A 12,458-nucleotide genomic window follows, 5' to 3' on the forward strand; every position below is an offset into this window, starting at 1 on the left:
AATATTCATTAAGTCATACTCCTCCTTTTAGATCTTTAACCATCTTCATATAAAAGAAACAGACTAATATTTGATTATTGACGCCCATAAAAGCAATTTGAAAAAACTACATTTAATAGTTGAAGGGATGCTGTAACCATAATCATCTTGTACAGATTTACTCAGATGTAAAAAAAAAAAAATACACACACATACATACATATATATGTATATATGTTAAGTAAAGCAAATTTGTGAAGCTCTTGTTATAAAAAACTATTTACCCTGAGCACTGTGCTTTCCTACCAAATAAATTGCTAAAATCTTAATAATAAAGAGTAATAATGATAATAATGATACATTTTATTTATATAGCACTTTACAAATTTTTAAGATACTTTATAAGACAAAAAAGGGGAAAAAAACATGATAAAAACATTTTTTAAAAAAAGTGAAACAACGTTGAGAAAAAAGGAGACACGTAAGAAAAAGTAAAATTAGTGAAATAAAACAAGACAAAATAATTGCAGCAATCAATAAGCTAAAAGTTAAGAAATTACTTCTTTATACAAATAGGTTTTAAGAAGGTTAGAGTCAATTTAGGCCATAAACCCCCTGAAAGCACACTTTAATTAATGTCCAGATGTTTGGAAGTATAAGCATTAAGGATAAGAACTGATTAGATTTTGTTGATGCCAGTGCCATTGTTGATTCTGCTTATTGGCTCTAATCTCTTATTGATTTCCGATGAATCTTCAGAGTGGAAAATAGTAGGCCTATGTAGGATTTCAATATCAGTGCCACTGTTTTATTTATCATCTAACATATAAATTGAGATAATGGCCTATCTGTGCAAAATTCTTTTTCATTTAGTTTTTCTTAATCAAAAAAAAAAACCTGCTAAACTTGTCTATGTGGAGCTAATATTATTATTGCAGTTTATTTACTAGCACTCGGACGTGCTACTCGGTTGAGAAATAGTACCACTCATGTTTAGAGTGACAAAAACACAACATTTCAACAATATATGCATGGTTGGAGAGGGGCAGTGATACTGTTCGGGATCCCAGTGTCCCCAGAGTAGAAGAGCCAGTGTTTAGTCCTTCTGTGTCCACGTCAGCATTTCCTCAGATACAGAGATGGATGCAGAGATGGTCTTGTCCATTCACGGAAAGGATGATTGAGGACTGCAAACCTCATCTGCCCTCAGCAACAAACAAAATGGCTACCCTCGCTTTATACCGGAAGGATCATCTAACCGGAAGTTATCAAAATAAAAACCCAAAATTTAAAATAAATCTCTTTGCACATCTTATATATGTTACTCATTTGTCAAATATTTTAAATCACGAATATCACATATCATGTTCAAATCAAAGACACCTTTGGTCACGGCTAAACCTTATAATAATAAGTTGTTTTTCCCATAGATAAAGTATTAAATTGAAATGCAGGAACAGTTAGTTCCTTATTCGTTCCTAATCAGTACTCTTAGTCATTAGCGATTAATGGATTAACTAATGATTAGTCGTGTATGACATTTGTGTAGCGAAACATTTTTTGGTGTCCCTTCTTTTGGTTGGTTCCTCATTCGCTCCTCATTAGCTCCCTGTTCAGTAGTGATGAGTTACTATATGACGTTTGATTAGGAGTTACTCAGAAACTGACCATTAACTAATGATTTGTTCCTCATTAGTTCCACAGTAACGACTATTTTTTTGTGGAGTGTGACTAGTAGAAAAGCACTTAGACGACCATGCACTGGCAGCTTGGGTCCCTACCCACTGCAGAAGACACAGCACCAGGAAGGATGTTACTGTTTGCCAGTTCAGAGTTGGCAGGGAGTCTCTCCACAGTCCCCTTCAGCAAGCCATGACGTGAGGGCGAGGTTTGCTCGCAGGATCTAGGGAGGTTGGCAAAAGCTGATGGGGAGTGCTTCACTTTTGGATAGGATGGACCAGTCATCGAGACGGAAATCTTTCTTGTCCAGGATGTCAAATCCGTTTGCTGGCAGGTCAGAGGGAGCAGCCGATGGTGAGGGAGGACAGCCAGTCAGATCAGGATGAACTGCAGTGGGTAGAGAGGTCAGATTCTTCAGAAATTGAACTTAATTCCCAAGATAGGGAAACTCCTGGAAAAGGGTTTGGAAGTGGTGTTTCCCACGGCAGGACTTACTGTTCCTAACTTGGACCCAAGGCTCTTAGAAGGATGGAATCATTTACCATTGGGTTTTAGGTTTTGTTCAGATGCTGAACCACATGTGGATGGATCTCTTCACTTCTGGACCAAAGAATAGTGGCATCATTGTCCTGGTCTTACATTGTATGGTCTTTGGGACAAGAGAATTGGTGTCACCTTGATCACCCTGGGACAGGTGTTTCAACTGAACTTGACTAAACTCGTCCATCTCACTGAGTCCAGCCTGCTGTCGAATTAACGTCAGTCTTTAGTTGTGCAAAGGTAAGATAACAATCCCCAAAAATAGCCGTGGTTGTTGTCAGGACCAGGACTTAAACTAAAGTCAGGGCTGCACTGAGCTGCAGATGACTGTTAAGCTTGGCTAGCTAATGGTAGCTATTTTAGATGACAGGGAAAGGTCTTAGAAGATTGTCTTTCTGTCTCAGCAAGGGCAAAGGTCTCCGAAAAAGGAAGAAACAAAGATATCAACAAGACTAGGTTAAAACCTAGTATATGGCTGGAGTGTATACAGTATTTCCCAACCTTTTTTCTTCAGGGACTTCTTTACTATCATTGAGTAAACTGAAGACATAGTTTAGGGATATTTCATATTATAATAAAATTGGAACAGTAACAGTGGAGAAAAACTGGTAAACTGTACAACTAACCCAAATGCATAATGCAGGAAGTTTCTTAGGTTAACAATTATATTGAATATTAAGCAGGTTGTTAACTGTAAATTTTGCATCAGAGATTAATTTTCCTGATATTTGTTGAATTTTTTAGGATTTTATTATATACCTACAATCACATATTCTTTAAAAGCTTCTTTTTTGAGAAATTCCAAAATTGTTTGGCCATCTTTTCATACGCAAGACAATGTTGTTTAGCAGAGAGTGAAGGCTCTGAATACAGCTTGTGTTCATGTCCTCACTGTTCCCTGACCACACAAGATTTTTAAAAAAGTATATATTTAATCTAAATTTTTAAAAAGTACAACAGTTATCCCCAGAAGAATGGGCCTACATTTCTTTTCTTTTTTAATTAATTTAAAAGATTTTAAAACAGCCCTAAAAATCAGCCTCCTTGGAAGTCAGACACATTCAAATTGTGGAGGAGAGCCGCTTTCTCTGAAGCTGTACCCGCTGATCATTTAACACATCCTCCCCTCCACTAGAAAACAGCAGTCTGACAATCTCATCACATTTTCGTGGGCTTTTAACCTTTTTATTATTCTTGTCTACAACTTCTTATTACCGCAGGATGTCTGCTGTTTTCCTGCTCTGTCCTGCCCCCTCAGTCCCACTCCGTTTGGGACAGATGCTTACGTTTTAGTTTGAGTCGACTTACCAGTATTTGATACTTGTGGCTTCCTCCACCCAATGAAACAACACAGAGATAGGCCCTAACTTTTCCAGCAGTCTGCTGTTGTCCATCAAGTTATTTTCAGTGCATGAGTATGGCAGATATTTTATAAATGTGTAAATTGATTTAAATACTTCCTTTGCATGCTCAGTAGAATACTCACGACCTCACTCATGTTGGCTGAGTCACTGCAGTTAAGACCTGAGGCTATAACTGTACTTCTGGTAGCACGCCAACAAAATATTCAGCATTTCTGTCCTACATTACTTATGTTTCACCATTTCCCCAGGGCTTCAATCCTCTGTTCCTGGTTTTCATCATAATTTAAACTGCAGTAAAATGCTGAGATCTCTCGGCCTGACAGCCTGCACCGCCCTCACATGGTTTTCATCTTGCAGGGGAAAGAATCTGTCTCATAACAACATATTTATCTTGTCTTCCCGTCAAGCCTCTTATAGACAAAATATGTCACATAAGCACACCAGTTGGAGCTCGTATTTGTATGCATCTCTTAGCCAAAATGATTACAGCAGAATTAAATTAAAGATAGATAACATAAAGTTAGAGTCATGCTAAAGCCCTCAATGTCACAAAGAGACATGGAACAAATGCCCCTCTGCAAGTACAGTAGCTGTTCATACACTAACTTTGTAACTCCGAAAGCCACATGATAGCACGGCGTGACTGTGCTTAATTGTCAAATGATGTCATTGTTCCTAGTCCACCTGGAGCTATGTTTGAGGTTGTGTAAACTTTGCATGTGATCGTGGGCAGTATAGAAAGGTTTTCATATCAGTTCTTCATAGGGAGCAATGTGTGTGTGTGGAGCAGCGACTGCCTAATGTGACTGCCACCACTGCTTCATTGACAGTTAGACCTCCATGTAAAGAAATACTGGTGTAATGGCGTCCTGAGCGGAGAAAGGAGTCACACTCCCTCTGTGTGTCTGTCGTTGTGTAATCCGAGCCTCCCTGTTCTTTAAAATGGTAGACTGTGCTGCTGCTCATGTTAGTGTATGTAAGTCCCCTTGTGTGTAATTATGTGGATGCACAATCAGTGTTGATGGCAAACAGTTAATTGAAGCAATAAATTCCTCAGTGCACGCTATATTGACAGAGGAAGAAGAGTTCCTCTGCTCGCAGGATCCTTGTCAACAATGATGAAATGCTCAGTTATTTACAGTTTTTATGACACAACACACTTCAAAAGTTAAATATAACCCTGACTGGACAACAAATGAGTGGAATTTTTAAATTAATCTAAAAATCTTAATTTATGCTAATTTTCTCCCAAAGTGTTAAGTTTACTTGAAATTTAGCAGTATTTACTTAATTTTGTGAAGTTGTTTCACTTAAAATGACAAGTGAAATTACCTTCTTTCTAAGTGTTAACAACTTCAGTAAATCAACTTATTCAGACTTACCTCGTTCTTGACAAAAAGGAATTTGCCAAAGTTGGGAGATCACAGTAAACTTGAGTTACTGAAATTGCTAAAAACTTAAAAAGATTGATTTAATTAAATTTTTAAATTTCAATAACTTCACAAAATTGAGGAAATATAACCAAATTTTATCTAATTTTAAAAATTAAAGTAGCGAATACTTAGATTAATAGTTGTTTTTACTTACATTTTTCAAGGCAATTGGTTTCCTAGATTTTTTTAAAAGTAGAATCATCTTGTCAGATTTTACAGTGCACAGATTTATATTTTATCATGTCTGTTTCACAACAATACTGGCATCCCTATATTCACAGTTAAGTATTTTTTGTTTGCTTTAATTTTTTCTGCTGTTAATACAGGCCACAAAGAGACTCCATCTTAAAACAATGTCAGTGTAAGTGTAAGGGCAGTAAGAGAGTCAGAAACACCTGAAAATGTGTGAAAATCTCCTTTAATCGTAATTTAACCATTATAATAGGCAAACTGCAGATTCAAGAGCTTTGGAGAAGTGCACCTTAAAGTTTGTATGCACAGATAAAAAAGTTTACAGTGCAGACAAGAAAGGCTCAAGAAGGGGCCTGACTGGTTAAGTGGTGTTTCGTGTGCACATAGGTGTTCTTTGTGAAAATCTGTTACTGTCATTATTAAACCACATTCCTAACATGCTGATAGAGCAGCATATATTCAAACATATGGGATAAATGTTTTGAATACCACTCTAAACAATTTTCATCACCACCCTGCTCTACTCCCCATTTTCCCCAAACTGTTGCAATAGTATCTGATACAGGACCACAGCCCAGCTGACGTTTGCGTGAGAGCAGGAGGAGGCGCCTGTGGTTCTTCAGTATCCAGCATCATTGTGAGAAAAGTTCCAGCAAGTCTCATCCTCCACTTCCCGTGATATCGAAGACACTCCATTCTCACCATGTCGGAGCAGTATGAGCGGATTAAACGAGTTTTGCAGATGCCTGGCCTTCCTGTGAAACTAAACTTTGAATTGTGAGCGCTTTTTATTTATTTTTTTATGGAGACGCACATCGTATGGATCTTCGTGTCGAATAAGTTGCACCCATAAGACAGAAGACAACTTTCTCCAGAACGCGCAAACTGCGGACTGCTGCGGTGCGTTAATGCGACTTTTCCCCTGCAGCCAAGTTGGAATAAACAGTTATATCAATTCGTTTTGTTATTAGGGTTTGGGTAGGCGCTTTATGGATGTTTAATGAGTTCAACACCTGAAAATCTCGCTTGATTTTTACCAACTGTGGTGCTACAGCTGATGCTGAAGCACTCTCCAAACCACAGAGAAAACTGGTGAAACTTGCTGCCCAAGTCATCGTATTGAAGTCATGTCCGACACGGAAACGACCAACAGGTCCTATCATAACCCCTCCATCCTCCACGCGGACTTCAGCCCGCTAAGTGACTTCATGTTGGAGAATGAAACCAACTCAACCATGGGAGAGCGAAACTCGTTTGGATGCGTCCAGGTCCACGTCCCCCAGGAGCTCTTCCTGGCGCTGGGGCTCATCAGTCTGGTGGAGAACATCCTGGTGGTTCTGGCAATCTACAAGAACCGCAACCTGCACTCGCCCATGTACTACTTCATCTGCTGCCTGGCGGTGTCCGACATGCTGGTCAGCGTCAGCAACGTAATGGAGACCATATTCTTGCTTCTAAACGACAATGGCTTGATGGGCATGCACCCTGGTATGCTGCGCCACCTGGACAATGTCATCGACGTGATGATCTGCAGCTCCGTGGTGTCCTCGCTCTCCTTCCTGTGCACCATCGCCGCGGATCGCTACATCACCATCTTTTACGCGCTGCGCTACCACAGCATCATGACCACGCAGCGCGCCGTCAACATCATCGCCGTGGTGTGGCTGGCCAGCATCACCTCCAGCATCCTCTTCATCGTTTACCACACCGACAACGCCGTCATTGTGTGTCTCGTTACCTTCTTCTGCACCACTCTGGTGTTTAACGCCGTGCTGTACCTGCACATGTTCCTCCTGGCTCACCTGCACTCGCGGCGCATCGTGGCTTTCCACAAAAGCAGACGTCAATCCACGAGCATGAAAGGAGCGATTACCCTCACCATACTGCTTGGGGTCTTCATTATATGCTGGGGCCCCTTCTTCCTTCACCTCATCCTCATCCTCACCTGCCCCACCAGTCCTTTCTGCAACTGTTTCTTCAGAAACTTTAACCTTTTCCTCATCCTTATCATCTGCAACTCACTCATCGACCCGCTCATCTACGCCTACCGGAGCCAGGAGCTGCGTAAAACCCTGCAGGAGCTCGTGCTGTGTTCATTTTGCTTCGGCGTGTGAGTGTCAGCGTGCACATTTAAGAGCACGAGCACCAAGTTATCGGCAATGTCGGTTACCTCATCTTCTTGAATGAACTTTGTGTCAGAAGCCGAAGTAAGCCGTAATGCATGGTGGCAGGCGATGCTGGTGCGCTACAGATAAATACTTCTTGACATCTCATCATGGATGTCATGGTTATTTTTCAGGTGCACTGGGCCCCACACTGTGAACCATCTGATCCAATAATGACTCTCTTAGTTAAGACACTGGACTAAATTATAGTAACTGTCAAGCACTGGAGTTTTGTTGAAACAAGTCTTTTTTCTCTCTGAATCATCTTGGATTTTCTTGTATTAAGTGCCTGTCTTGGTTTACCAAAATATGTGATCTGTATCTACTCTGACGCTTTTTAAGAAATCAAGGAAAAAAGTGAAAACCCGCACTGGAAATATGTTACAATTCATCTCTGAGCTTAATTTCTTTTTCCATTGAAATAAAACTGTGTGTTAGTGTAGTGTAACGTATTGTAGCGGACATTTTATGGCTACCAGGCATATTATGTACATAACTGCGGCTCCTATTAATGGACTATTTCTGACCAAAAAAAAAAAAAAAACCTGAACAAATGTCTCTGCATGATGGCAGAAGTTGGGTCTGTTTTACAGGGAGTTCATTGTTCAAGTCAACTTAACTTTGAAGAACCTTTCACACGCAAAGCTTCAAAGATGGTTTGATGTGTTGTAAAGAAACAAATCCCATGTGAGGTCTGGTGTTTGACGCTGCTGCTCATGGACAGGCATTTCAACGCCGCCTCTTTCTGCTGTAATTACCATCTTTGCCTATCATCCGAAAGAGAGAAGCGCTTTATACCAGAAAGAATAGTGTTTACTCTAGTTAAACCAAATAATGTGCTTCATGTTAAAATTAACTGACCCAGATAATTTGTCCAAGCGTGCTACAAAAAGGGCAATAAAACAGATGAAATACCGCCAAAGAGAAAAGGGTTGTTGTTAGCCTTTAAATGTCTTGAAGCATATTAAAAACGCTCATTGCACTCTAATTGGCTGCGCTGTGTGACATTAAATGCCCCCGTCAAAAAAAGTATAAGGATGACTGAATTTAAAAATAATAATAAGCGAAATCACATGAATGGCCTCGTTTAGCGGTGGCCTGAGGCCCATGACAGGATTTATGGATGAAGCACATCAAAGTTTTATCTCTGGAAGTGTTTGTGGTTTTCCAACTTCCAAACCATTTGGAGCCTCATTTCTGGCTATGCAGGTCACATAAGTGGGACTTTGGGCCTGGCGCCACAGGGAATTAAAACAAATTTAATAAAACAATCTCATTTGATTAAGTCAAATTTTTGTCCATGTAACTGAGGCAGATGTTTAAGTCCAGCACATGTATGAAACCGCTAAAGACAGCGCAGATGTAAAACATGTCAGTAGATTAAGTTGGGATGAAACTACTTTGAGGTAAAAACATATTGCTCTGAAAATTAAGAAGTTTACCATCAAGTGTGAATATTTTAATTCTTTCTTTTAACTTATAATATCCTGTTTATTATTGATCCTAAGGATTTGCTGTAAATAAGACCTACATTTTAGACTCTATAAAAACTGTGTAGAATCTTCCTGTACAGTGCTGGGGTGATTTGGCAATGTTGTTTCCATGAAAGGCTCAGGCAATTAGGCTGCCTGACATGCCAGAATAATTGATACTTATTTTCAGTTTCACTTATTAGATGTCGATTACCATGCTGTGTGAAATGTGCATGTTAATATTGACAATAATAGAGACCATACATTGTAGTCATTGTATTATTTGAATAAGACATGCCAGATTATTTGCTGCTGTACAATCCTGGTTACCACTGAATCCAGTGCGTTGTTTAGTTGATTTTGAACTCAGTTTACTTTTAATTTTACTTTTTTTTTCAAGCATTATTGGTGGTATTCTTCTCTTGATGTGTATGTTGTTACAGAAGATAGTGAATGTACAGGCTGTCTCGTAACTGCTGTATTCACCTTTAAAGATCTCTGTAAATGTAATGAGACAGGTTGCACCAGAGTGCTTCAGCAGCCTATATGCTCTGAAGTTAACCTGATTCAAAACACATTATAAATGCTGTAGGTGTGTAACAAAAACATGGAGAATGTCTATCATATGAACTTGAAACTCAGTTAAACATGACTATGTTGTACAGAAGGAGTATGTGTTATATAATCCCTCAAACTGTTGACATGTTATCAATTTGTCTCAAATAAAGAGGCCAAAACAACATAAGCTTTGGTAAATAAATTAAAACAGCAACATTATTATTGTTCATCCCCCCTACTTATTGTCATGGATTTTTGCTCTTATCACAAAGAGACTAAATATTCATACCAAAGGCTTCATTGTGCATGCTAACAAGATAAGAATATACTGTATGTTTATAGGAGCTGACTGTGCAGTTTGCACAACAGGATGTGCCAGAGTTGCCAAACAAGGTGACAATGACTGCTTTTCATGTTTCTCAATTCATTACACCTTTGAAAGTGTGTCTTTAATTTCAGCAGATGTTAAGCAAAGACAGGGTGTGAACTGAACACACCATTGAACTTAAACATACAATAGCAACATAAACACTTTTTTTGCTTCATGGGAAAAAAGCCCTGTAATATAATATTTGCTTTCAGCTAACAGAAGGGTCATTGATAGAAAGAAAAAAAAAAACACTACAGAAAACTTTTTGAAATGCTCTTTTTAAACTCATGATCAAGTTCAGTTGCTGTGCAATAAATAGCATCATTGTAGAGGAGGGGATTTCCAAGTAGAACAAATATAAATCACCATCCTCATCCGGACCTCAAGCAAGAAATTAAAAATCTTAACTGTTTTGAATCGTTCCATATATAGTTTCGCCACATGAGAAAAATTGGGTCACATTTCATTTCATAGTTTTAGCATTTTTAGGTAAGAATGAGCAAGAAATTAAAAATTGTCATTAAAAAGTATGTCTGCGTATTTTGGGGCCGAAAAAGTTCTGCATTTTTCAAAATTCATTTACTTTTTTTTTTCACTCAATCTCCTTTTCATTGTAATGTTTGTACTGATGGTTTGTGTTTTGTTTTTTGTTTGTCTTACAATAATTTACTTGCAAGCAAAGCTTTTTCTTACAGCATTTTATTATTATTATTATTTTATAGGATTATGAAGGGCATTAACCTGAAAAAAAGAGACGAGAAGGAAAAAAAACCAGCTACACTGATTTTACCCAGTAATACCTCTGCATGGAGTTTGTTCCATACCTGTTTTTTTTTGTTTTTGTTTTTTTTTATAGAATTAGTTTTCACTAATTCATCAATTTTCATTAAATCTCGAGAAATCATTGAGGACAATCCCTCATTTTCAATGATGTCGAGAGCACAGAAAACACAAAGAACAAACAAAAACAGGCCGAACACTATTAAAAACAGTCACATACAAAGGCGGAGTAATTGGTGATCATGATTTGAAATTGGCCCATAGTAACTATTTTGTGAAGTCTGAATGTAAATTCTAAGATATATAAGCTAATTAAATATCGTCAGCATCAAGCAGCAGCAGGATATGCGAGCATCTCCAAATTCAGAATGCTGAGCTGCAACTTTGTTTATGATTATTAATTGTCGTGTCGAGGCGAAATAACAGATCAGGTTCTCCTGGCGTTATTCTGTACTTGTCCGCACACCAGACAGATAAACTTAACACAGAGATTCCAAGTTTATCCAAACAAATCTTTTGGAATAAAGCAGTCGCCCTCAGGACGAGACCTATCAAATCCTTTAGGACAATTTTGTTTCACTGTTGGTGTTTGTGTATCACACGTTTCCAGCTGCAACCACAATACTGAGCTCCGTTTACAGCTCCGTTTGCGCGTAAAACCAAACTACCCTGTGCGTAAAACTAGAGCGGTGGCGCAGCATGAAAGCCTACAGAGGCTGTCCTCTTCCGTGCTGCAGTTAGCAGTGACCTTAATTTGGGTGAATAGTTTCTATTTTGACCTGACCGGCGCTGTCTGGCTCGGCTCCAGCTGCTGCTCCAAAAACACCCGGTTAACATGGCTGCATAACCGGATAATGTACACAGAATGAATGAATGAATGAATGAATGAATGAATGAAATTACAGACTCCGATAGGACTGCACGTGCCATTTGGCATCGTGTAATTGGTTATGATTTATGATGGACAGTCAAATATTTAATTTTGTGCACATAAGGATACGACATAATCTTATGAGTCAGGCTGCAGGAAAAATATTGCGATGCTTATTCAGCTCTCAGTGATGGAGCCAGTGCCCAGTTCTCTCTAGCTGTTTATAGTTTTTCAAGATTATTTAAGTACGGTTTTAAGAACAAGACTCATTTTGTCAAAATACTACACACGATTTACACAAGTAACACAATACCTTTGATCTTTTACAAAATAAAACACGATACAATAATTTGTTTTTTTAAAAAATCACTTAACAGTACTACTTTTCTAATGTTAATGTGGGTGTGATCTTTTTTGTATTGTTAGGGTAAAATACTTGTATTTGCGATAAATATATGATAGATATTTAATTAAGAAAATGTAAAAGATTCAGTCCATGTACTTGAGAATTGTGCTGACTTGCCAAAGTCACCAAAGCAGACCTAAATATTGTAAAGTAATATTGAACGAGATTCATAAATACATTTTAAATTAACTATTAGAATTCCAAATGAAGCAGAAAGTACTCTATAAGTATTTAATGAATACTTTGCACATTTTTCTTTATGTGCAGTTTAGCTTTAAATTTTAATTACTGAATACATATTTTATTCTCACATTGACTATTTTTAGTTAATTATGTAATTAAAAATTGATCCCATGACACCCTGGGTGATTATCAGGGAAAGACAAGTAACTGTTAGTTCAAAGTTAAAGCCAAAGTCAGACATGTTTTGTGATTTGATCTGCTTGATGCATGATGGACACTCTGTCAGTGCCATCACTCTCTGACGCCGCTTTGAACAAACCTCTGATGCTATCATAAAAATGCCCAACACAGAACCTTGAGTATAAGGCATTTATTTTATGTTACATGAACTACAACATAATGAAATCTATTACAAACACTCTCACTGTAAATGAATAAAATAACAGAATAAATAAATAAATGGCA

General features: G+C 38.2%; 1 protein-coding gene across 1 annotated transcript; it reads left to right on the forward strand.

Moving 5' to 3' along the window:
- The first annotated feature begins 130 nt into the window (after positions 1–130).
- mc1r (melanocortin 1 receptor) lies at positions 131–9,612 on the forward strand. The gene has a single exon (XM_088078510.1). The coding sequence runs from the start codon at positions 6,316–6,318 to the stop codon at positions 7,300–7,302; it is 987 nt and encodes a 328-aa protein (XP_087934636.1). The 5' UTR covers positions 131–6,315; the 3' UTR covers positions 7,303–9,612.
- The last annotated feature ends 2,846 nt before the right edge of the window (positions 9,613–12,458 follow it).

The sequence above is a fragment of the Plectropomus leopardus genome, chromosome 1 (genome assembly GCF_026936395.1).
Source record: "Plectropomus leopardus strain MGB_pleo_1.0 chromosome 1, ASM2693639v1, whole genome shotgun sequence".
NCBI lineage: Eukaryota > Metazoa > Chordata > Actinopteri > Perciformes > Serranidae > Plectropomus > Plectropomus leopardus.